The sequence below is a fragment of the Neofelis nebulosa genome, chromosome 3 (assembly GCF_028018385.1).
Source record: "Neofelis nebulosa isolate mNeoNeb1 chromosome 3, mNeoNeb1.pri, whole genome shotgun sequence".
Taxonomy (NCBI): Eukaryota; Metazoa; Chordata; class Mammalia; order Carnivora; family Felidae; genus Neofelis; species Neofelis nebulosa.
In genome coordinates, this window is record NC_080784.1 from 22252928 (window position 1) to 22277599 (window position 24672).

General features: G+C 35.3%; 1 protein-coding gene and 1 long non-coding RNA gene across 10 annotated transcripts in view; both read right to left on the reverse strand.

Annotated features, from left to right (window-relative positions):
• The window catches only part of MICU3 (mitochondrial calcium uptake family member 3), a 113417-nt gene that overhangs the window by 25569 nt on the left and 63176 nt on the right, over positions 1 to 24672 (reverse strand). For 5 of the 9 annotated variants that reach the window (XR_009258950.1, XR_009258949.1, XM_058720100.1 and 2 more), the window contains exons 4-8: positions 23402 to 23480; positions 19564 to 19611; positions 16609 to 16691; positions 13963 to 14034; positions 10798 to 10836 (exon numbers count right to left, since the gene is read on the reverse strand). Coding sequence is in view for 7 of the 9 variants with exons in the window: in XM_058720100.1 (XP_058576083.1) it covers positions 10798 to 10836; positions 13963 to 14034; positions 16609 to 16691; positions 19564 to 19611; positions 23402 to 23480 (321 nt within the window). In the remaining 2 variants the exon portion in view is untranslated. The remainder of the gene's footprint in view (positions 1 to 10797; positions 10837 to 13962; positions 14035 to 16608; positions 16692 to 19563; positions 19612 to 23401; positions 23481 to 24672) is intronic. The other 4 variants (XM_058720104.1, XM_058720102.1, XM_058720103.1 and 1 more) reach the window with 2 other exon arrangements.
• LOC131506459 (uncharacterized) lies at positions 1532 to 9294 on the reverse strand. Its single transcript, XR_009258951.1, has 2 exons — positions 8816 to 9294; positions 1532 to 8571 (listed from the first exon to the last, which is right to left on the reverse strand). It is a non-coding gene; the product is annotated as an uncharacterized LOC131506459 (long non-coding RNA).

A 24672-nucleotide genomic window follows, 5' to 3' on the forward strand; every position in this document is an offset into this window, starting at 1 on the left:
TGCGTAACTTCTAAGAAAGTGTGAAATAAGCATTTTATTCACACCTTATGTGAATTCATTTGGAGAATATTTTGGTAATTTTGTAGCGATCTATAAAAATGATACTTAATTTAAAAATCAGTTATTGTTGGCTACTGTACATTGTGTCAGTGCATCAAAGAGTCAAAATGACCGCATTCATATTTAGAGGAGCAAAGCTGAAACTAATCTAAAACATATACAGAATAAATATGCCAGTTTACGTTAAACCACCTGAAGTTACTCAGGGATTTGGTAGCTGTGTCTATTGTGAATAGATGAGGGACTTCCTAATCTTCTATCTCAGTACTGGCTAGACTGAAGAAGGCGATGGATACCAACAGTAAGAAATGCAGTCTAATCTTCATATGAAAATGCAGAACTACAAGCTTAACTTGGGTCTCTGTAAACAAACATAATTACATGCAGTTTCTGGCACGGTTTATCAGGGAAGATTTACAGGTGCTCAGGCTTGGTATTCTGGTTATTGTGAGAAGAAAATGCTGCTCGGTGTACTTAGGAGCAGCTGATGATTTTTATTTTTGTGTGTGTTAATTTTTAAGTCTGGTGCCATTAATAAAATCATAATGCATTTGGGAATTATTTCAACACACTAAACTCTACTTCATTATTATTAATTGGAAAAAAACACTGCTTACTGCTCATATTTTAATAGAATCTTAGATGTTAATAATAATGTATAATTTAGCAGAAATCACTTATATAAACATAGAGGTACTTATTACCATCAGTGTAAATGCAGCAATATACCAGAGGATCTGCTCATCACCCCCTCTAGTAACAAAATAAAATGTAACTAAGCAATTATAAGCCAAGTGAGTAAAATCAGCTGAATTTAGAACAAAGTCCATGTCTTTATATAAGTATGGTAGAACCTCAGTAAATGTTAGCTAGATTAGGTACTCTGCAAAGAGTATCTTAATATTTTCAACATGGATACATTTTTTTATTGTAACTGAGAAGGTTATGGTAAAGAAAGGGATTGTTAAACCTATCAAACTAGAAAATAAGGCTTACTACCCTGTTATTTGGAGTGTAACAGGAATGATTCACTTTGTGAAGCCATGCCTCTCTCCTTCCAACACTGGTCACCATCGCCACTCACGCACATGCACACACACAGGCACACACACCAACACTGATGACATCAGAAGGACGTTCATAACATATTAAGGGATACAATTAGTTTGATAGACTATACTGATGTGGATCTCTACATTTTCTGAGCATAGAAAAGACGTAAATGTATTCAAACATACTGATTATCTCTGAATGATGAGATTGGGATATGTTTTATTTTCCTCTTTTTGCTACCCATATTTTAAAATATTTTAAGAATGTATATTTATCTATCAGGATAATATATTTTTCAATAAAAATATCTTACTTAGAACGTAACAGCTTAATGGTCCCTCCTGTAGAAAGCTTTCACACTCAACATTTAGCTCCAAAGATTAAATTATGATAGAATATATAAATGAATTGCTATAACTGCCAATATATGTTGTTTTATCCACAGGCTTTTAGATTATAGAGTTTCTGGGGAAAGGGACAATATTCTTACAGCAATTATTGTCATTCCTCATATTAATATGTCATTCCTTGTACTGAGGAGGTAAAAGATAATACATCAGTGATTTTCTTGGCACAGTCATAGGTGTGTATGTTCAGGAGACAGGATTTAATTTTTGATAATGACTCAGGGATTAATTTGGGGGATGAAATCGAGGGTAGATTTTCAGAACATCCAAAACTAGTAGAAAACTTTAATATCAGGAAAATATAACACAATATTTAAAACAAGTTTAAAGTAGCAATGAAAATCAGCCTAGATTTTAATAGCAAGAAAGGCAAAGCAAATACAAAACCAGAATATATGCAATGCAGACTAAGAAAATACTGAGAGGGGAAATGCCCAAATATAACTCACTAAGCATTGTGATGGTTCTTAAATAGGTATCATGATGCTTTGGTATGTAATGTGGGAAAATTTGCAAAGACTTCTTGAAGTCTTCTCAGTGTCTCATTACTATATGAGCTTTAGGCCTCCTTACTAGAATGTTGTTAGGTGTAGAAATTATTAAAAGAGGTAACAGAAGACATAGTTCAGAAGAACTTCAAAAATGAATGGCAAAGGCAAAATGATATCCCACATGTACTATACTTTTTAAGACTGATATATTTTTTTTGCTTAATTTAGAGACTGTTATTAGAACTTTCTTAAACTTTGAAGTTTGGTCAAGAATTTCCTCTGTCTTTTTGGATGAGCCAAAGTAGCATCCTACTGAAGGCATTCCATGACATTAATGATACAAAGGACAGAAGGAAGGAAGGAGCATAGGTCAGAAAATTCCTATGTTGAAATACTAACTCCCAAGGTGACAGTATCAGGAGGAAGTGGGGCCTCTGGGAGGTGATTAGGTCACTAGGACAGAGTCTTCATGAATGGGATTAGTGCTCTTATAAAAGAGGTCTGAGAGAGTTCATTAGCCTCCTTCCACCACTTGAGGATCCAGTGAGAAAGTGCTATGTATGAACCATGAAGTAGGCCCTCATCAGCTACCACACTGAATCTGTCAGCAACATCATCTTAAACTTCCCAGCTTCCAGAATTGTGAGAAATGTTTGTTCTTTATAAGCCACTCGGTTTAAGGTATTTTGTTATAGCAACACGAATTGGCTAAGACAGAAGGAAAAAAAGGAAGGATGGAAGGAAGGGCGGAAGGAAATAAATAAATAAAAGAAGGGAGAAAGGAAAGACAGAAGGAAGAGAAAACAATTTAGTAAAAAAGACGACTGATTTCAAGAAGGGAACATACCATTGTGGTAAGCAGAATAATGGCTCCCTAAAGTTGTCCACATGCAGATGGGCAAATACCTATATACAGTTAGGATCTGAGAAAGGTTATACTTAGAGATTAGGCAAACTGGAAAAACAAAAACAAAGCAGCAGCCCATGGAATCAGACAGTAAATTGTCTTTACTGTTAGTGATACTCAAAAACATACATAGAAAAATAAAAGCAAACAAATAAAAAATAATCTGGGCCACTATGACAACTATGGCCTGAAAAACTATAATCCAAGAATTATAATTTAAAGTTACATAGGACTGGGGCACCTGGGTGGCTCAGTCAGTTAAGCGGCCGACTCTTGATGTCAGGTCAGGTCATGATCTCACGGTTTAGGAATTCGAGCCCCGCATAGGGCTCTACACTGACAGTGTGCAACCTGCTTGGGATTCTCTCTCCCTCTCTCTCTGCCCTCCTGTGCTCTCTCACTCTCTCTCTCTCTCTCAAAAATAAATAAACTTAAAAAAATAAAGTTACATAGGACTGCAGTTCTCTCCAGTGTATCACAGAATAACCCACAGCCGCACCCACACACATACAAATACACACACACGCCCTCCTGGAAAAAACACCCACCTAACCCAGTCCTTAAAGAATCTCCACACACACATTCCAACAAATCTGTACTCAAAATACAAAATTACTAAACACAAAAGAACATAAACCACTGTGAGTGAGACCCAGCAGAAACAACAAACCATAGAACAAAACCTGCAGACTTCAGATATTGAAATCATTAGGTATGGAATACAAAATAAGTTTAGTAAGTTTAAAGAATATAAAGCTGTATTTGAAAGGACTTTCCAGTTAAGAACAGACTACTGAAAATGAATTGGCTGATCAGAAAAAAGAACCAAATAAAACCTCTGGACATTAAAGATGGAACCACTGAAACTTAGTATCATATTATACATACCTAAGGAGAAAATTAGTGAACTGGAATATAATGTGAATAAGTTATACAGAACGCAACATGAAAAGAAAAAAAATATGGCAACTTATTTAGGAGAAGTTAAGAGACATAGAAGAGAACATTAGTATCTATAAAAGTTCCAGAAACCAGTAATAGAGAAAATGGGAAAGAGACCATATCCAGAGAGATACTGGTGGTGAATATTCAAGAACTGATGAAAAAATACAATCCCTGTATTTGAGAAGCCCAATACATTTCATGCTAAATAAAGGCAAAAAGGTATACTGTAGTCAAATTGTAGAATACAAAAGGCAAACAGAATTTTAAAAGTAGCTAGAAAGGAAAACAAGATTAACTACAAAATAATAATTAGACTCGGAACTGACCTTTCAATTTCAATAAAAGAAGCCAGAAAACTGGAATGATAATTTGCTGAGAATAAATGTCAACCTATACAATAGATCTAGTAAGGTTATTTTCCAAATAAGGGCACAGATATACGTATGTGTGTGTGTGTGTGTGTGTGTGTGTGTGTGTGTGTGTGTGTAGATGGTTAAAAGGTATAAACTTCTAGTTATAAAGATAAATAAGTCCTGGGGATTTAAGGTACAACATGGTGACTATAGTTAATAACACTGTACTGTATAATGGAAGTTGCTAAGAGAGTAGTTCTCAGTACAAGGAAAACAATTTGTAACAATCTGAAGTGACAGAGGTCAACTAAACTTATTGTGGTAATCACTTTGCAATGTATACATATATCAAATAATGTCATACACATTAAACTGATACAGTGTTATATGTCAATTATATCTCAACAAAATTAGGAAAAAAGAAGGGCAAAATAAAAACATTTCCAGGGAGACCCTCACTTGAAGATAAACTTTCTGAGATTAAGACTGTGAGATTTAGGAGGGGATGAGATTAAAAAGGGGATTAATAAATGGCAGATATATAAGTAATTCTAAGCTAACACTGACAGTATATATTTCAGAAGCCTAATTTAAAGGATTTAAAAAAATGACAAAAAACCAAACTTTGTACAAGTTCAAGTGTCCAGGCCAGGAGGGGAATGGGAGATATCAAAGCACTTTAAGACTATTTTTTAGGGAAGAGGTGAAGATATGGCATATCTAAGACTTCATTACCATAAGTATACTTATGGATATTTATGGAAATATAGTGAATGTCTTCTCAACTAATATAGGAAAATAAAGAGGAAAAATAGTGAAAATACAGGAAATATAGTGAACGTCTTTTAAACTAATATAGAGGAAAATAAAGAGGAAAAATTAACCTTAGTTAATTCAAAAGAAAGGTAAGAAAGGAGAAGAGTATATGGAATGGCTAAAATAAATCTAAATAAGTTAATAATCCCAGTAATGTAAACTGACTAAAATTTTCAAAAGCACAAATTATCACCCCACATAAAAAAGAACCAATAAAATACATAAAATATATGCTTTTAAAAAAGACATATCAGGGGCGCCTGGGTGGGTCAGTCAGTTAAGCATCTGACTCTTGACTTGGGCTCAGACAATGACCTTACGGTTTCTGAGTCTGAGGCCCACATTGGGCTCCATGCTTACAGGGCACAGCCTGCATGGGATGCTCTCTCTCTCTGTCTCTCTCTCTCTGCCCCTCCCTCCCTCTCTCTCTCTCTCTCTCTCTCAAAAATAAATAAACTTAAAATAAAAAAGACACATCAAAATGTAAGGAGAGAGACTGAAAAAGATGTACTAGGCTTCCATTAATGACAGCCAACCTTCTCATTAATAACTGAAAAAGCTGGACAAAACACAAAGTAGATACGTCTTCTTACAAGCATCGTAGAGACATTATTTGTCTCCGCTGCTGTGTAGACTGATGGTGCCAAAGCAATGGTGGGGAGACCTGCTTGCTCGCTGCCTTAGTACAAGAGCAGCACTGGCACCAAAGACCAAAGTCATGACATTCTTCGGTTCCATACACTCACATGAAAAAAACTTCACTTAAGAATGTATTTGCTGTGAATGTATCTGTTGCACTTGCATATTAATAGTTATAAAATACAATTTTTTAAATTCACCTATGAGCACACGTCTCTTTAATATTCACTGAGATGAAACTAGGAGCATAAAACACTTCTGTGTTCTCCAGCACAGCGGTTGTCTTGAGAAAAAGCATGTGTGCAAGGGTTTGTGTTGCAAGGTGAACTGGTCACTTTTTTTAGGAACTGTCATTTTTGCTTGAAAGAACAGTGGGTAGAAAAACTACAGTTAATCAGACCTTGATATCTGGCAGACATTTTTTTGAACCAAGCACGCCTGTCACTTCAAGGGAAACGAATGATAGCATTTGTTGCCAAAACAATGTGACTGCAGCAGACTGAACGCAGAAGCAGCCACGAGAAACCAGCTGTCTTCTATTAGACCAGACACTACACAGGTTTGCGAAGAATGTGAAATACCACTCTCCTCACTACGTTTTTAAAGTTACTTTAAAAAAATGTTTATGTTTATTATTTTTAAATGGATTAATAAATACTTTTAAACTTCTCGGTGTTAATTTCTAATAGGGCAAGTATGGATACAACCAACATAAACCAAAGCTCTTTCGGGTCCTCTATAATTTTCAACAACGTAAAGGGATCCCGAGAACAAAAATGTTCGAGGAGTGCTGCTTACAGCAACAAAAGGGAGTGAACTAGGACTGGATGCAACAGTGTAGATGACACCAACAATCTGTCGTGTCAAAGAAGCAGAAACAGAAAAACTCCTGTAATATGATCCCATTCATACGAGGCACAAAAATGGGTAAAACTAAGCCACGTTGTTGAGGGTGCATTAAGTAGGTGGTAAGCCCACACGGCAAAGCAGTGATTTACATAAAAGTCATGATTGTGGTTATCTTATGGAGGAAGGGGAGGGATTGTGACAGGAAAGACCTATGAAGGGGTGTTTGGGGGCACGGCAATGTTTTATTTACTGATCTGTGGGTTATATTTTTATTATTATTATATATTTTATATTTACATTTTATTTACCGTGAGTTTCTGAACTAAAAAATATATTGTATTTTTTAAATTATTTTTTTAAGTTTGTTTTTATTTATTTTGAGGGAGAGTTAGAGCAAGTGGGGGAGGGGCAGAGACAGAGGGAGACAGAATCACACGCAGGTTCCTTGCTGTCAGCACAGAGCCCGCTGCGGGGCTTGAACCCACAAACCGTGACATCATGACCTGAGCCGAAATCAGGAGCCAGATGCTTAAATGACTGAGGCATCCCTGAACTAAAAAATATATTTTAAAACTAAGGGAAAGCTTCATCATTACTACAGGAAAAAACAGAAAACAAAACAAAATATGGGGCGCCAGGGTGGCTCAGTCAGTTAAGCGTCTGACTTTGACTCAGGTCATGATCTCACAGTTTGTGAATTCGAACCCTACGTTGGGCTCTGTGCTGACAGCTGAGTCTGGAGCCTGCTTCAGATTCAGATTTTGTTTCTCCCTCTCTCTCTCTCTCTCTCTCTCTGCCCCTCCCCAGCTTGTGCTCTCTCTCTCAAAAATACAAATAAATAAGCTCAAAAAAATAGAAAATAATGCAAAATATTAATAAGACTAGAGGTGATATATTTATTTTGACAACCATATTGATTTTTAGGCAAAAAAAGCCACCATTTCTAGAGATCTGGGGATAGTATATAAAGAGACAATTCAATTAACTAAAAAGATGTAAGAAATCTATATTCTTGTGAGAGGCAGTAACAATGCTTCAAAATATATAAAATTTAAAAATAATAGAACTACAAGCAGAAATTAAGTCTATTGTTGTAATGTATAATTTAAAATAATAATTGACAGAGCAAGCAGACAAAAACATTAATAATGATAGAGGTTTAAAACACATATTAACATGTTTGATCTTACATAGAATACAACCCTGCACCCCATATTGGAGAATACAGAGACATTGTTTTAGTCATGTCAAAAACTGTATAAAAACTGGTGCATTTTCTGACTACAATGGAATTAGAGTAATTAAAACAATCTTTAAAAAAGTTTTTAAAAATCAAATAGGGTATTTCAAAGTAAAATATACTTGATTTTGCACTATTTATTCTTTCTCGTTTTTTACATTTATGTTCATTGCTGTGGCCAGATAATCAAGAGCTGAATATATGAGAAACGCGGAAAGAATCACAGACGTTTGCAACAGAAAAGGCAACAAGGTAACTATCTTCTTGGATACAAAGGAGTATGCTCAAACTTACAGGATGGCAAGAAATAATCTGACATAACACAGGCAGAATCTACTGTGAGGGTGATTGAATTTTGTAAGAGGCTCTTACAGAGGCCACAGAATCTCCCTATAGGCAAAGTTAGGAGGGTCCCTGCACCTTTCCTGAAGCAACTTCTTCCTAAGGTAGGATCTCCGGCGGTATTCAGCTCCACGAACTATACTCACACTGTGCACTTTAGCATTCCAGCTGATGTACAATTTTGGAAACTAGCACATAACTGCCAGTAAATTCATAACATCGTACTAATACATTTGTGCACTACATGCATTAATGATATTTGATATAAATTTTCAGGCCAACTGACTTTTTTTTTCTAATTGTAAACACATTTTCCTTGTTTGCTTGCATTGTTTCGAAAATAATCATACCTTTCTGAGCAAAAACTGCTCTATCAGAGGGGAAAAAAAAGTCAGTTTATATAACCAACTAAGACCTAAGGGAGTTAAAAAGTTATGTAATCCATTTAATAAGACTGGATACGGGGCGCCTGGGTGGCGCAGTCGGTTAAGCGTCCGACTTCAGCCAGGTCACGATCTCGCGGTCCGTGAGTTCGAGCCCCGCGTCAGGCTCTGGGCCGATGGCTCGGAGACTGGAGCCTGTTTCCAATTCTGTGTCTCCCTCTCTCTCTGCCCCTCCCCCGTTCATGCTCTGTCTCTCTCTGTCCCAAAAATAAATTAAAAACGTTGAAAAAAAAAAATTAAAAAAAAAAAAAAAGACTGGATAAAAATGACACCAAGTTACACCACTTTAAAATATGTATTTTATATTATTAGATGGAAAAAATATTTTCAGTTAAAATATGTGATAAAAAAATTTTAAATATTACAGTAAGATGAAAATCATATATTTGCTTTCTTATTAAATACACAAGCATAATAAAAATGAAATAGACAATTTAAATCTACTTCTCAATATTATTCAACTAATGTCTGAGTGATTGCAATTTGTATGTGTAGTTTAAACTAGAGCTATGTTAGTATCTATTTCCTTTTGACAAGAGTACTCTGAAAATCATCTATATGAAAATCATTTGAGTTTAAAGGAAAAATATAAAATGCCACAGTTGGAAAAATGGCTCATTCAATGACACATGAGATTAGAAAAATAAGTAATAAAGTCACAAGTATTAACATTTATTAAGTTTCACAGTACATATAATCTATGAGATTTTCCTCTCTCCTTACCTGTCTGCACCGCCCGCCCCCCCTCCCCCCCCCCCCGCTCTCTCACTCGTTCTCTTTAAATAAATAAACTTAAAAAAAAAATGGAGGCGCCTAGGTGGCTCAGTTGTTTAAGTGTCTGGTTCTTGGTTTTGGCTCACGTCACGTTCCCACAGTTCATGCGTTCTAGCCCCACATAGGGCTCTGCGCTGACAGTGTGGAGCCTGCTTGGGATTCTCTCTCTCTCCCTCTCTCTCCGCCCTTCCCCGCTCTCTCACTTGCTCTCTTTCAAAATAAGTAAACAAACTTAAAAAAAATAACCTGTGAGATTTTCATTTTATATATTCTTACAAAGCTTTGAAATGATTAACAGAGGAACATTAAAATTTTCAAGAAAATGGAAAACTGTATTTAATGGAAAAAGTAGTGAACTTTGTAGTAAAAATTTAAAACACTTGTAAGGTGTCAAAACAAGTAGTCAGAAGGGTCCCATGGACTTGGGTTGTTCTCCAACCCATTCTAGGTCCATTCCTTGTGACTGAAGCAAGATACCGTGGGTTTATTTTATGTTGAATCATCCTCCAGTGTTATGTTCAAAGCTAGAACAGAGTTAATTTTTAGAGTTTGGAATTCTGGCTAAGTCTCCGACACAGGAGACCGCACGCCTGCTTTGCACACTGTAACTCTAACACTTTCAGCAGGAGACGGACTCAGTAACCCTGAACTCAGGGGCTTCTCTCAGGGGGACTTTGTTTACTGAAGGATCCTTCTAAATGACTTAAGGATCCTTGGGGAAACTAAATGAACTGTGCATGTTTACATTCAAAAGGGGCCATGGCCTATATGCTCCGTTGTTAGTAGCTGGGCTAACCAACAAGCTCTGAGTTTCCAGGAGGAAGGAAAGGAGAAGAAAACTGAGCATAAGCATATCTGGAAGATCCTTTGCAGAACTGTCAACTTTTTCAAGAAAAGAAGAGTCTGAAAGTGGTAATCCTCTTCGAGAAATAACATGATCTATTAAACATGTCAAGTATCATACTGGACTTTTGTACAGACCACAGGCCGTAGGCAGGCATTCAAGATTTTAGAAAAATTTTACAGAAATAGTGATGACCAAGAAAAGTCTATCTATTAATATTCCTCTTTATCAGAACTGAGAAAGACTGTTATCAGATGGAGAGATCTAGTACTTAAAATACCTGCGTTCTGCAGGAGCATAGCCTGAGAATCTGCTCCGTAATTTGTATTTAACTCTTCAAATACTGCTGAAAAATATAAAATTTTGATTATTCTATCAGAGCTTTTGGTAGTTGTTCACTCACCTTTCCCTTATTTTAATCTAAAGTTAAAGATATACACCTGCTTTGTAAATTTTAGTCTTCTTATAAATCTAGGAAGGAAATAAAAAAAATTGGCTTGGCCGCACCTTATTATATTCAATAAATTCCTCAACATTTTCAATAGTAGATACAGCTGGATACAAAGGAATAACATCATCAAGTACAACAGGTGAGGGCTATTTACATAAAGAACATTTAAAGTATTGTACATACACTATTAGTAGGAGAATGGTATCCATAAAGTTGAAGACGCTGACATAGAGCACAAAGGGCCAAATGAAGTGCCACATTTCAGAATGAACCCAAGTATAGCAAAAGAAAAAAAGAAAAAGACGACAAAATAATCAATTAGGAAGGGCAAATCATCATGCTACATTCTATATAGAGCACACACACAATACAAGTGGGATAAATGTTAAAGATGAGTAGCAAAGTTTTTCAAATTTCATACAATTAAATATTAAGTGAATCTGTGCTCATTTCAACCATCTTCGTTTTAACCTTCTGACAGAAATATGGCTTTGAGTAAAACACTCCTCTGAGGTACACGGTTTTACTGACATGCTTCAGCAATTGCATATGGATTAGGGGAAAACTCGAGATGTGGCAGCATGGCAGTGGATATGGTATGAGACACCCGCAGTGGAATCGTGTTCTGCTCCTTTTAGCACCGTGACCTGAGGCAAGTCAATGAAGCTCTCTAAGATGGCTTCCTCCTCTGGAAAACAGTATGACACTTACCTGCAGAAATGTAATGAGGACTAAATGGGAGCACCACTTACAATGGACATAGCACAGAGTGTCTCAAGATATGTTGTTTCCCTCTTGACCCCCGCAGCACAGTTTTATTTCATGAGGATTTAGTATATTTCATATACTGGTAAGCGGAGACATGTTTTAGCTCGTTTGATCCCCATAACAATCACATGTGGCCACTACTCCTATTATCCCCATGGCACAAATGAAGAAACTGAGGCACACAGAGGCTAAGGACCCGTTCAAGGTCAGGCAGATAATGAATGGCAGAGCTGATACTCAAACTCTGAAAATCTGGCTCCCGAGCCTGTGCTCTACTGTCTCTCTAATGTAATCAATGTATTTTCACTATAAGCTAAATTTCAATTGCTTAAAGATTCAAAAATCTTACCAGTTCAGATTTGCATTATTTAAAATGTGGCATCTATTAACAATAGATTACCATAGAGAGCTGTATTGTCTTAGAGTGCTGTTTATTTAGTTCAGAGGCTGTCTAAAGATTATTTCTGAATTGCTTTAAGAAATAGTTCTGATGGCTAAATTATACAAATAAATTTCAAGAGCACTAATTAAACTCTGTAAGGTAAATACCTATTAAGTATCTGTGGAGATCAATGGCTTTAGTGTTTCCTTATATATAAACAAGCTATACAGTATATTACTTATAAGTCACTTTTATCTGTTCTTTAAAACAAGTCTCCTCCATGTATTTCCTAGAGGAAGCTTCAGTGACCTATATGCATATAAAATTATACAATTTAGGGTATGTTGATATAACTTAAGTTTCAAATTCGGATAGACTTTCCCTAATTAATAAAAGTTAATAAGGTTTTACTATATCACTATTATGAACTATTTTCATTAAACCAGCATTAAATTTACTATTCCTGGGCTACAATAAAGCTCAGAGCCAAGCTTTGTGCTGACAATGTAGTTTTTCCCAGTGTGGCTTGTCTGCTGTCATTGCTCCCTTTTCTCTCTCCCTTTGTTACTTGACTTACGTATTTTAGTAAATGTTAATGATTAGAACAGCACTGTGTTTTCCTTGCAAGATTCACAAGCCCTTTCTGAAAGCAGTATAGATAAATAAATAAACAAAACTGTTAAATTTTTGAAACTAATGTAAACATTGTGTTTCAACTATACCGAAAAAAAAAAGCCAGTTAAATTTCTGTCCATTGAAATATGATCTATTCTGTTCCCGAGGTATAGCAAAAGGTTAATCAACGTAATTCAGCCTCCTATATGATATTTTATTAACAATTTGCTTATGCAGTTAAATATAGCTAATCTATCAAAATTAAAATAACTTCTTACACTTTCCATATATTATCTACAGAAAATAAAATTTACGAAGGTATTTAGTTCTCTCATGTTATTGCTAATACTCTAAAAAAATGGCATTATAGAGCTAATTCACGTGGGATTTATGAATTATAATTTGAAAATCACGAGACCTGAATTAGAGAACTCGTAATGCCCCTTTTAATACCTGACTAACATTATAACCAGCTCTTTGATTTTGTGTCTTCCATAAGCTTTGTCAATTACAATACTGAGGGTGACTCAACAAAAACTGATAATTATATCACAGTCAAATAGCTTATGAAATAATAACTATTCCATAATCCTGATAATCTGCTTTTATTAATTTAAATATAAACACACAATCTATTGGGATTAAATATGGCACCATCTGCTACAGATAATACATGTTTTTTAAAAAAACGTGATATATATATCCTTATAACAATGAGAATAATAAAAAATGTTGCAGCTCTCTAGGTAGACCAACTAAGCTGCTGCACAGGGCCACTAATTTAAAATGAAACAATCATCACTTACATCTCAACAAAACTGTGTTTCTGCTATCTAAGGACCAGACGAAGAAATAGGCTATAATGGTTAAAGTACAGATCTGGAGCTGCCCAACCATGGACTCAAATCTTAGCTTGCCATAATTACAGATAATAAGATAACTAATTTAACTGGTGGGCCGACAAGCATCCAGCACAGTCCCTGAGAGTAAGATCTCAGCACCTGTTTGTTATTTGTATTATGTGAGCCTGGGATACTGTAGGGCGGAAATACTTGGGACAAACAGAAAGAAGACTGGTAGGGAAATGGAGGCAAAGGCTGCTTAACTCTACCTTCAGAGTAAGTTGAAAACATTACTCACCCCAGAAGAATCTCTTATTTCTAAGAACTCAAAAAAATATATTATTTCCTTGGTTTTGCTTCAACATCCATATTGTTACAGTGCCACTAAAGCCACTCACATGTAGAATTAAATCTTTGCAATTCACCTTTAAATTTTTTCATGCATAATGATCTGTATTCATCTATTATATGATATACCCTTCAAATCTCATGGAAAACAACAATATGGATGAAAATGAAAAAATGCATGTGATTATGGACACAGATGTTTAATATCAATATTTAAGATAATATTGATACAGATGCATAGAAATCTGAAGCCGTTTTCCTACGTAAGAACTTTAGGAAGCTTTCCTGCAAGGGATAGCTGTAAAGTTACCAACTGTAGTTCTTGTGTCTCAGCACGAATAAAACGACTCTCAGCTAGAAGGCCCACCTGAAACTACCATAAATTATTCTTACCAGCATTGCACGCTTTTCTTCATCTCCTTTAGTTTCTCTCTTTTCATTTTTTTTCCTGAATATCTCTTGAAGCTGACAAAGAAAGTGATCAAGAATCAAATATCCAGTGAGTTTCCGGGGCCCCACTTACCACCCTGTGCTAGGTATATTCTAAAAACATCTACCGAGAACATTCATACTGCTACAGATATATTTTCTGGTACCAATTTTTTTTTTTTCCTGAGAAAAAGAAAACACACCCTTGGCTACTGGCAACCTATGGTTAAGTTAAATGTACAAGATCATAGCTTTACTTTATCTCTAAGACATACAGACAGGGAGTCTGTGACCCACAAATAAAAAAGCCTACTGGGGTATAAAGAAAACTGGAACAGAATTCAGGATTGTGGGTTGGAGCCCATCTTCTGTCACTAACTTCATGATGGTGAACAGGTCACTCATCCCTCATGAGGCCCCAGTTTGCTCACGTGGAATGAGATGGCCTCGGAAGTCCTTTTCAGGTAACCGAATGCTGGTGGGAGCAAGGGCTCTGCCTATAACCCCTTGAGTAAGTTAGTCTAATCATTCACGGAATGTTTTCCACATCCAGAACAAGGAGGTAACTCCTTCCCTTACAGGAATATTTTTTTTCTCCAGCTTTATTGAGGTGTAATCGCCAGGTCTTGTAAGAATGTTGTGCAGAGTAAATATTACACATAGTTACTCAGCACATTGCCTGTCACAGAGTAACTTCTCAAGAGATGTCATTTATTATTATTAATGCTGTTATTTCCTCTTTAAAATTCTATCTTACAAAGGGAAGCCTAATCCTACCTCCATCACAGCTTTCTGGTGAGGTCAGTATTCTTGTCTGTGTAACCTGAACAGCGATCTCAACTCTTCGTTTCATAAGGCAATAGTTGAAAGTCAGATGAAATGTATTACCTCCCAACATAGGTAGTAACACAAATACAGTACATAATATAAATGATTTTGTGAACAAGTACATTTATCCCCACACTTTTTCTTTGTGAAAAGAGTTTTCAGCAAACGTTATTAATACTCATTTCATAAATAGGCAGGGTAATCCTAGATTTTAGACTCTAACAACTAAGTTAGCTCAACTCTACCTCCTTCTTTCAGGAATTCTTTGCTGTTGACAAACAAACTAAAACAACAAACAAAAGCCATCACACCTGAGGCAGCAGTACAGCCACCACAAAGGCAAGGAGCACTCCATCGCCTTCACAAGAGTAAAGAGCAGAAGCCGTGGTCCTGCATGAACGTTTTTACCTCCTGTCTCCACAGACAGGTTTCCAAAGGACATCTCTATACAGGCAACTTTCAATGGACTGAGTTCCAAAAGTTAATCTTTTAATCAATGGGGTAGAACTTGGGAGTTTCTACAGAAAGCTTACAAAAAATTATTTAGAGTACTAGGCCCATTCTGAAAGTCCTAAAATGGAGTTTTATGCTATCATAACAAAACCATATTAAACTAAATCTGTTGACTTTGGGATGGTAGGAACATGTCTCTACCTTTGCACTGAACCTGAAAACTCTTACCCCCCTCCCCCCCATCATCCTGGAAAACACTGGAATGAGGGGTCTGTTGTGGTTCCCGGTCCAATGGCCTGGTTCAGGGACTGTCCGAGCGAGGGCTGCATGGGTGTTAGAGGAAGCCATGGGACAGATCCCAGCAAGTAGTGGCTTGTTTCTTTTTGAATGGCTACTAATTAGCTTTCGACAAGGATTTTTATCTCTTCTCTTTCCTACCACAGAAAAGAATGATTTCATAGTTTCTCTTCCATGTTCCAGCCTCTGAGGAAAATACTAAGCTGTTTAAGAGGTTTTTTGAGGGATTTTTAATGGCTGGTTACAAAGGAAAATATAAAACAAAATGGCTATTTATATGCCGTCTTTCTCTTTTCTTTTTACTAGGGGCTAAGGGTATATATCTTGTTACTGGAAGGATCTCTACTTTGAGGGGGAAAAAACAGACATTTTTGACATAGAAGTAGATGCAGAATCCCTGGGTGAAAAGAAATAGAAGATTCTAGAAGTGGGAGGTGGTAAGATGAGTGAGCAGCTGTGATGTTGCCACACCAGCACCAGTCCTGTGTCGGTCGGGTGAGAAAGACTGAAGGTGAATACCTAAGAACAATCTTATTCTCCCCACTTTACATCAGACCTCATTCAAAGACAGGAGAAGGGAATAGGAAAATGGGGACCAGACCGGAACATAAGGCAGTGATAAATGGAAGAGAAAAGCAGAAAGAAAAACCACAGATCCGATCATGAGAAGGAAGGGAAGTTCCTGTGGCAAAAAGCTGTGGTTGGGGGCACTGAGAAGATGGGGTCTGAGAAGAACTGAGCACAGACAACACCCCCAGACTGCTTGTTACCCACCCACTGGGAAATATCAGGCTCACTTCAAATGCTCAGAAAGCGTGTAACAACTATAATCACCTTTATATAATGAATATAATTTATATATTTTTTAATATGAAAATTATTTAAAGTACGTAAGAATATACTTCTTTATTAAATTAAGGTGAAAGCATAATTTTTTCACTCTTCCTTCTACATTATTTCAAATAATGCAAAAACATAATATAAATATTCAATACTTAACTACTGATAAAATGCAGCATATAATATACATACCACCAAAAATTCCTTTTTGTCCACCATCTCATTACCATCGGTGTCAAACATGTTGAAAGCTATTCTAAATCCTGCATGTGGCTCTGCCAGAAAAAATAGAAAAGTACTTGTGAAATGGAAAAATGTTTATAAAGTACAGTTGTAAGCAGTTATGTATATACTGTACAAAAATACTTTCTTTAACCAAGGATTTAAAAGCATGTTACTATTAGTTAAATATAATAAAAGCTATATATGTATACATATTTCTGCTTCCTGTATTAGCACACTTAGTAACAAAATTGATAATACACTCTAGAAGTATTTGTGTGGTAACTGTTGTATAGCACAGACAGTAAAATTTAACTAACCTTACTTGCAAAAATAAATACTTCTTTTTGTTATCCAAAGTCTGTCAGTTTTTTTAAAAGGGAAATATCAAATCATCGCATATGTTCAACTACTTAGATTCAAAGAAAAAAGTTAAAACATGACACAATGGACCAGTTGTAATTCTTAGGGAAATTATTGTGCAAATGACCTATGAAAATAAATGTCAAGCACAAGATATTACATATCTGAGTTTAAACCTCTAGAAGCATAAAAAAAGAAATATAAGAAAAAAAAAGAAATATAAAATAAAAGAGGCTTGAATAATTCTCAATTGCCCCAAATACAAGGAACAATTGCTTTTCTGAGAAAGACATACTTTTACACACTAAGAGCTGCTTTAATGTTATGAATCTTATAAAGAGGTTCAATATCTTTTCCCTCCTAAAGCATAAAGAAGAAAACTTGAACGTGTCCTTCAAAGAGAAGCTCAGTACACATGCCTTTTAGAAACATCTGACCCTTTCATTTGAGATGACGTGCAAAAAGTTTGGAAGAGAGGCCTCCCACAGATACATTTGGTATTTACCTGTTGTAAAACCTTGAAGCTAGCAAAAGAGAAGCACGTTACCCTACTTTCTTAACTGGTAATAGCTGTCTCTAATGGAAACAGAAGCCAGTCTTATATGCAAGCTCATTTCTTGCTTATAGCTTAGGAATGTAAACTTACTTTCATTAACATTCAGTTGAAAAAGAAATAAAAAATTTCATCATCCCTAATAACCAAGTCTTAAGCTTTGAGATGATCCTGAAAACACACAGACAGGAAGTCCTTACACATAGTGTTTGGAAGGGAAAATAAAGTTAAAGCAATAACAAGCAAAGAGGAGAAAACTACAGACAGGTAACACAGATTCCGTAGCCCACTTTGTGTCAGCTCTGTTTCCACGTTTGGTCTTCGTTCTAATCTAAAAAACATCCATAATTTTTCAATGAAATTCCTGCAAGTTTCTAAAATGGGTCCTGAACTCCAAAGGAAGATTCACTGTGTCCCAGGATCCTAACCCTTCCATGTAAGCACATCCACCAGGTGTTTTCCTTACACATTTAACCACACACCCTGTCCCATCTCAGTAAGTGGCTTCCCTAGCCAGTTCTGTTATATTCTTGCCTATCATTCTGCTGTGTTAGGTATTTCAAATGAATAGTTTTGCAACCAAAGTTGTTCTAGCTGACGATACAGCTTTTTAACAAGTCTCTGAGATACTGGTTGGCGCTCCTTTGATTTTCACGGAGTATTCATCATTGACTGGGCTTGAATTGTAATGGCTTTCCAGTCTGAAACAACCTCAGACAGTTGTATTACTACTAACCACTAATTACTACTAACCACTAACCATTAGTGTAACCACTAATACAACACTTCTCGTGCTTCAGCACCAACGTTTTAATTTTGAGTTCGGAAGAAAAAAATACAAAAAAGAATAAAGGATAATTTTTGAAACACACATACTCCCCCCCCCAAACTTCCTACGATAGAACTCCAACATAACACCATTCATTAGTAAATTTAGAGTAACAGAGTGGCTCTGAATTTTCTAATCATAGAGGTACAAGGAATTTTATGACTTGTTTCTAATGACAGAGTTTCACTGATACTCTTGTTCCCATACATCTCCACATATCCCCACAAACAGAAATCCCTCTAGCGATATTCTTTCATTTACTCTTTTTCACTCATTCACCAACTAGTTTTTTGAGAGGTGACCATGTGCTAGACACTGTTCTTGATACAGAAATGGACAAAAAAGAGAAAACCTTTGCCATCATGGACCTTGCATTCAAGTATAGGGAGAAAGACAAGAACACATAAACCAATAAACGAATCCTTTCAAATAGTTTTAAGTGCTATGAAGAAAATAAAGCACGGTAAAGGGAGAAAAAGGGAGCGGTAGGAGAGGGAGGATGGTCAGGAAAGGTTCACATTTCACATTTCAAAAGAAACCCGGATAATGTTTATTATCATGAGGATCTTGAGGAGAGAAGCACTGATGGCAGAAAGAGCCGAGAGTACAAATTCCTGAGGTGAGAGTTCAAGGAACACAAAAGCCAGATGGCTGGAGCACAGTGAACTAGAGCAGGTAAGATCCTGCATTAAATGCAATGAAATTTAGCTAAAAACACGAGTAAGCCCTCTGGAGACTTCATAAAAACTGCTGCATACGAGAGCAAGAGAGTAACAAAGCTGTTCTAGGATGATGAGGGGTATTCTGACACACTCACTAGTTAAAAGACTCATTCTTTCATGCTAGTCTTAAAAAATATGTGATTTCCGTGAGGGTGGCAGGAAATTTACAAATTGCCATCTGACCTGATCTTTAGGCTTTCATGTAGATTAAACCACAAGGATTGATATATGACGTAAAATTTGTAATTTATGAGCACTTTATTACTATTCCAGAACCATAAAAATAGTTACGTTTTTGCCTCTTGATAGTGCTATGCTTAGCATTTGCTGATTTTCGCAAAATAACCACGGATAAACCTAAACTGATTTTCAGTAGTAAGAGAATCTAAGATTTGTTTTCCAAGATTCTGATTAAAAAAGAAAAATGGATCCAAAAATAGACTTATGAGTACACTTACTTGTTAAAATACACAAGAGAAAAAGATATTCTGTGTAAGAAATCACACCTAGAAGAAAAATAGTATTAGTAATGCTATATATAAAATATTACTTTATATTTAGCAAGTAAAATACTATTATAATATGCAATATTGATAAGGAACTTACCGCTTTAAAGAACATGCTAAATACTGTTTTAAGCAAGACTAAACTATTCTAAAATCACGGCCAAAAAAGACCCAAATTTTAATTTGTTTCACAATGCCTCTGTAGAACCCATGTAAAATTCCCATTAATGCTCCTAGATATTTTGACAAAGAAAGCAAAATTACAATGTTTACTTATAGCTAGCTGTAAACTTGCTGCTAGTTTTCAATGGATGAATCTAGCATAAAATAAAAAGGCTAAACTGTAAAGTGCTTAAACTTTCAGAAAAAACATTTAGATATTCTTGCTTACAAATCTAATTTCTGTATTGCTTAAAAAATGAAACTTGTCTGCTTTCAACTTATCATTTATTATTCTTGACAAACTTAATGCTTCTATTAAATGTACTCTTAAGAAATTTTTGTTTTAATTAAATGGCTTACACTTTCTGAATACTGCATCCCGAGTTCTCTATAATCCCAGAATTACAAAGTTCGAAAGGTGTTCAGAGTAAATAAAGATATATATTCTGTTACTCAAATTCTTACTTTTGGGCATAGCACCCCAAACTAGAATTCATGCTTCACTGAATTTCCAAGAGGATCCTGAGAAAATCACAGTCAGGAATAAGTCAATTAACACTTCTCCAGATATCAGATAGTCCTAAAGTTTGGTAAAAGGGTATACAAAAATCCTTAAATAATCAGATCGTGAACCCTGAAACTCCATTTTCCCTGATGCTCTTTGAGGCTCCCCTCTTTGTTACAGAACAAAGAGGACAGGAGTCACTGTCAGGCAGTTTGTCAGAAGACTTGAAGGGAACTAGCTAGAAGCCCTGTGAAAGCATTCCCTTCTTTTGTTTATACTACAATATTGTGACCTATAGACAGATAGTTCTGGTTGACTGCCATGAATGTTATGGGAGAAAGATTCTGGAATGGCCAACGTATATAAAGATACAATACCTAGATTCCATAGGGATCCCTCATAAAAAAAAAAAAAAAAGAAACAAAGAGAGAGAGAGAGAAAGAAAAGAAAAAAGAAGAAAGAGAAAAAGAGAGAAAGGGAGACAGGAAGAAAGGAAGAGAAACAGAAAGGAAAATGGGATGGGAAAGAAAGCTCTATGTCTTTACAATCCCATCTCACTGACTGTCGTTCTGATTGACCTGGTGGAATACAGAGATGCTGGTTGGTATAAAGAAGTCTAATAACTACTACACATCTTTTATTTGATAATTAACTCAAGGTTTCCCACAGGGAATGATTACTTCTTAACAGTGAGAGCACTGATCACAATTATCATGGTAGGTACCCGTCTGTAGGACCAAATGGTTTCTGAGGTGGTGTAATCCACAGGCATGGAGAACAAAGTGAAGCTCATGATATAATTTAATAAAAATGATCAAGGAAAAGAGAAAATACTACTAAACATGAACTGTAACTTCTTAATGCTAATGCTTTCCAATTACAAAAATGGAAAACTATTAAACTGGCCCTTCAATTTATTTTAAGGCCACCCAAGATCAAAAAGTAAAATAAAATAAATACATATGCTAAGCATATAGTAATGCTGTGATCTTTAAAAAAGAGGGTAAGAAAGATGCCAACTAGGTTTCTTTTGAAAATTCAACAAAAAAACTTCTAAGGGAAGTTCCTTAAAAACATTATACTATTTAGTTCCTCTATTATGATGCACTACAGTTGGCTGTTATGACTAAGTCTGGATAATGTTTTCATAAATGTTGCATTTCAATTAACTTTTTGTAAAACTGCATTTTCTTGCTGGGAAATATTTTAAGTAGATATAATTCACTTGTGAACTAATCTTTAATAGCTCTAAAGATTTAGCTTTAAAATTCCTTTGCCACTTAAACCTATTTATAAAAAAAGCAAGGCTGCCTGTAACATTCTACTTCGCCTAACCTAAAGGTTCTAAAACTTTTCGGGTATAAGGATTGCTTCAATAATCCAATCACTGTGACACAGCTCTGCACTGTCCTACAGGGTAGCCACTGGCCAGATGTGGCTACCTAAACTTAAAACAATTAAAATTAAACACAATAAAACATTTACTTCCTCAGTTACAGTAGCCACATTTTCAGATCCTTAAAAGCCACATGGGGCTAAGGGCAGTATACTATGGGAGACAAGACAGAAATACAACATTTCCATCACTATACAGATAATTCTGTGGGGTAGCACTGAATAGCTCATGTCCCCCGAAAAACATGCTAATATGCATACATCATAAAGAAGATTAGGACAGGCCTAAACTTAGGGCTTCCAGATTTAACGCTCTCCTTAACTACAAAGAATTTCCTTCTTCCAGGCATTTATTTTTCTTAGATTATACTTGATCCAATTTGTATTTTCCCACTAGAAGTATTAAGTAAATATTTTTAAATTTGCTAACTTCTCTTTCTGAGCTTTGAATTTTCCTGATTCTATCATCCCACCCTAAGATGTGAATGACCTTTAAGACAACTTCTAGGAAAAAATTTCTAAGAGCTTTAAAGATACCATGGCCCTAATTTTAAAACTCTAGTTATGAAAAATCCTACAATAAAAGGTAAAGGGTCTACTCCTTTCAGATTCCATGTCAACTAGGTGAAAGCAATTTGAATTTCTAATTCTACTGAGATAAAATATATTAGACTATAACTATTCCTTTAAAATATTTGTCTTCATACTAGAGTATACTATAATTATTTTCAAACCAATAATTGTTCATATAATTTCTTTAACATTTTAATTTTATATACTCTTATACTTGAGCATGTTAAAAAGTGTATTTTTAAGAGAAATTACTTTGTAAGATTAAAGAGATTTTGTTAATTAGTGTTTTCTACAAATATGAACAAAAAGTACAGTGTCAAAGAAAACAGCAATAAAATCAGTATAATTTGATTGCAAGGAAGTGTATGAATCCATGACTTAGACAAATAGATATAGCTAAGATAGTATGATCAAACAGGTGGATTTTGCAGTGAGTGTTGTTTTTAAAAGAAACATGTTCAAACTGGATGGCCAAAAGACATCCAATAAGTTTTTCATACTGATTAAATTTTTAAATATCTATAGTTGCCTGGAAGTAAAATGGAAGAAAGAAAAATAGTTGGAGATCAGTATTTTTAAAAAATGCTTTCTGTAAGTAAATATAACCTACATTTCTCTTTTATTTTAAACATTTTTTTTTAACGTTTATTTATTTTTGAGACAGGGAGAGACAGCATGAACGGGGGAGGGTCAGAGAGAGAGGGAGACACAGAATCTGAAGCAGGCTCCAGGCTCTGAGCTGTCAGCACAGAGCCTGATGCGGGGCTCGAACTCACGGACTGAGAGATCATGACCTGAGCCGAAGTTGGATGCTTAACCGACTGAGCCACCCAGGCGCCCCTAACCTACACTTCTCAATATGGTTAAAAAATAATTTTTTGTACTATGAAGGTTCACTTTGTTGTAAAAAATTTGAAAGACATGAATAATATATATAAAAATAAGAACCACCTTTAATCCCACTACCCAGAAACAATCAGTATTAATATTTTACTATTTTTCTTTTCAGTTTTTTCTCTATGCACACACACACACACACACACACACATACACACACATGAATAAAATTACTTTAAGTATGAGAAAAAAAATATATAAATAGTATAAATAATATAGTGTCCATTTAAAAATGCATAAGTATTAAAGTTAATTTACCTCTTTCTTTAAGATTGCGAAAAAGCTTTGAGGATCCTTTCCAAACGGGTGGTGTTTCTGAGAGCATTTGATTTAATTCCTATGACATAAGGTATCACAATATTAATGGTAAACCACTTACTTATAAAATAAATAAAAAGTATTTAAATGCCTAGGCAAAAAAATTCTTCACTTAAAGGACCTGAGACATGGCTGTATTTATTCTATTCTATACCTGTGGTTCATTCAACCACAAAACTTAGTATTTGCCCACAGTCTAACCATAAAATAAATAATAAAGAAGCTAAGTTAAATTCAATTAGAGCTATCAAAAATTTAAGATAAGTTTAGCAACTGGAGGAATATATATACAAAAATCAATTTAAGATAAAACACTGAGTTTCATGAAAGCCATAATTAAGGTGGATTTCCTTATCAAGGTCAGAGATGATGACCTGGCTTCACATACTGTCTCTTCTCTGTAGCCGTATTGGATTTAAGGAGCTGGAAGAAGTAAATGGACAGAGGGTCATACTGGGAAAGAATGAGTAATATTTTAGTAGTGACTCAAAGAATGGTGACATCAGATGAAGCAGGAGTTCAAGGGTATCGAGTTATGGTGGCCACTTTCAATTTTTTTTTCTAATTTTAACTTAAATATTCAGTAAAAAACACAGACTGCAATTGCTTAGTCTGCCTTTTTAAAATCAAACTATCACAGCAGGTTGGGGAACTATTTTGAAAATTTAAACATTTGAATCATTGCTCAGACACCAAAGGAATTCTGAATTTATTGTTAATACTTAGTTAAAAATAATTAAATGAAAATTATATTTTGGTTAATTGTGAAGAAAAATTATTAAGGGATTTGGTAAGATAAATTGAAATAATTTGAAATAAAAAAGGTAGTTTGCTAAGTAACACACTGAAGAACACTAGAAACCACTTCTATATTCCAGACCTGATTCTTGCTACACAACGATGGTTCCCCAATACCCCAGGCATAACCTGGGAGCTTGTAAGAAAAGGAGGTCTCAGTTCCCAGACCTACTGAAACAGAATCTGTATTGTTAGTAAGAACTCCAGGTGATTTTTTTTTTTTTTTTACACATTACACTTTGAGAAACACTTTAGACAAATCCTTCCTGATGCGGTTGTATCTAAAAATATTCTGTGACATTATAAACTTTTTTTTTTTCATTACAAAGCTGAGTTAGCAGGCAAATAAAGAATCCCTGGGAGAGTTATTTTTAGGGGTTTTCCCTGAAGTCCATCTGTGAACCCTGCTTTCA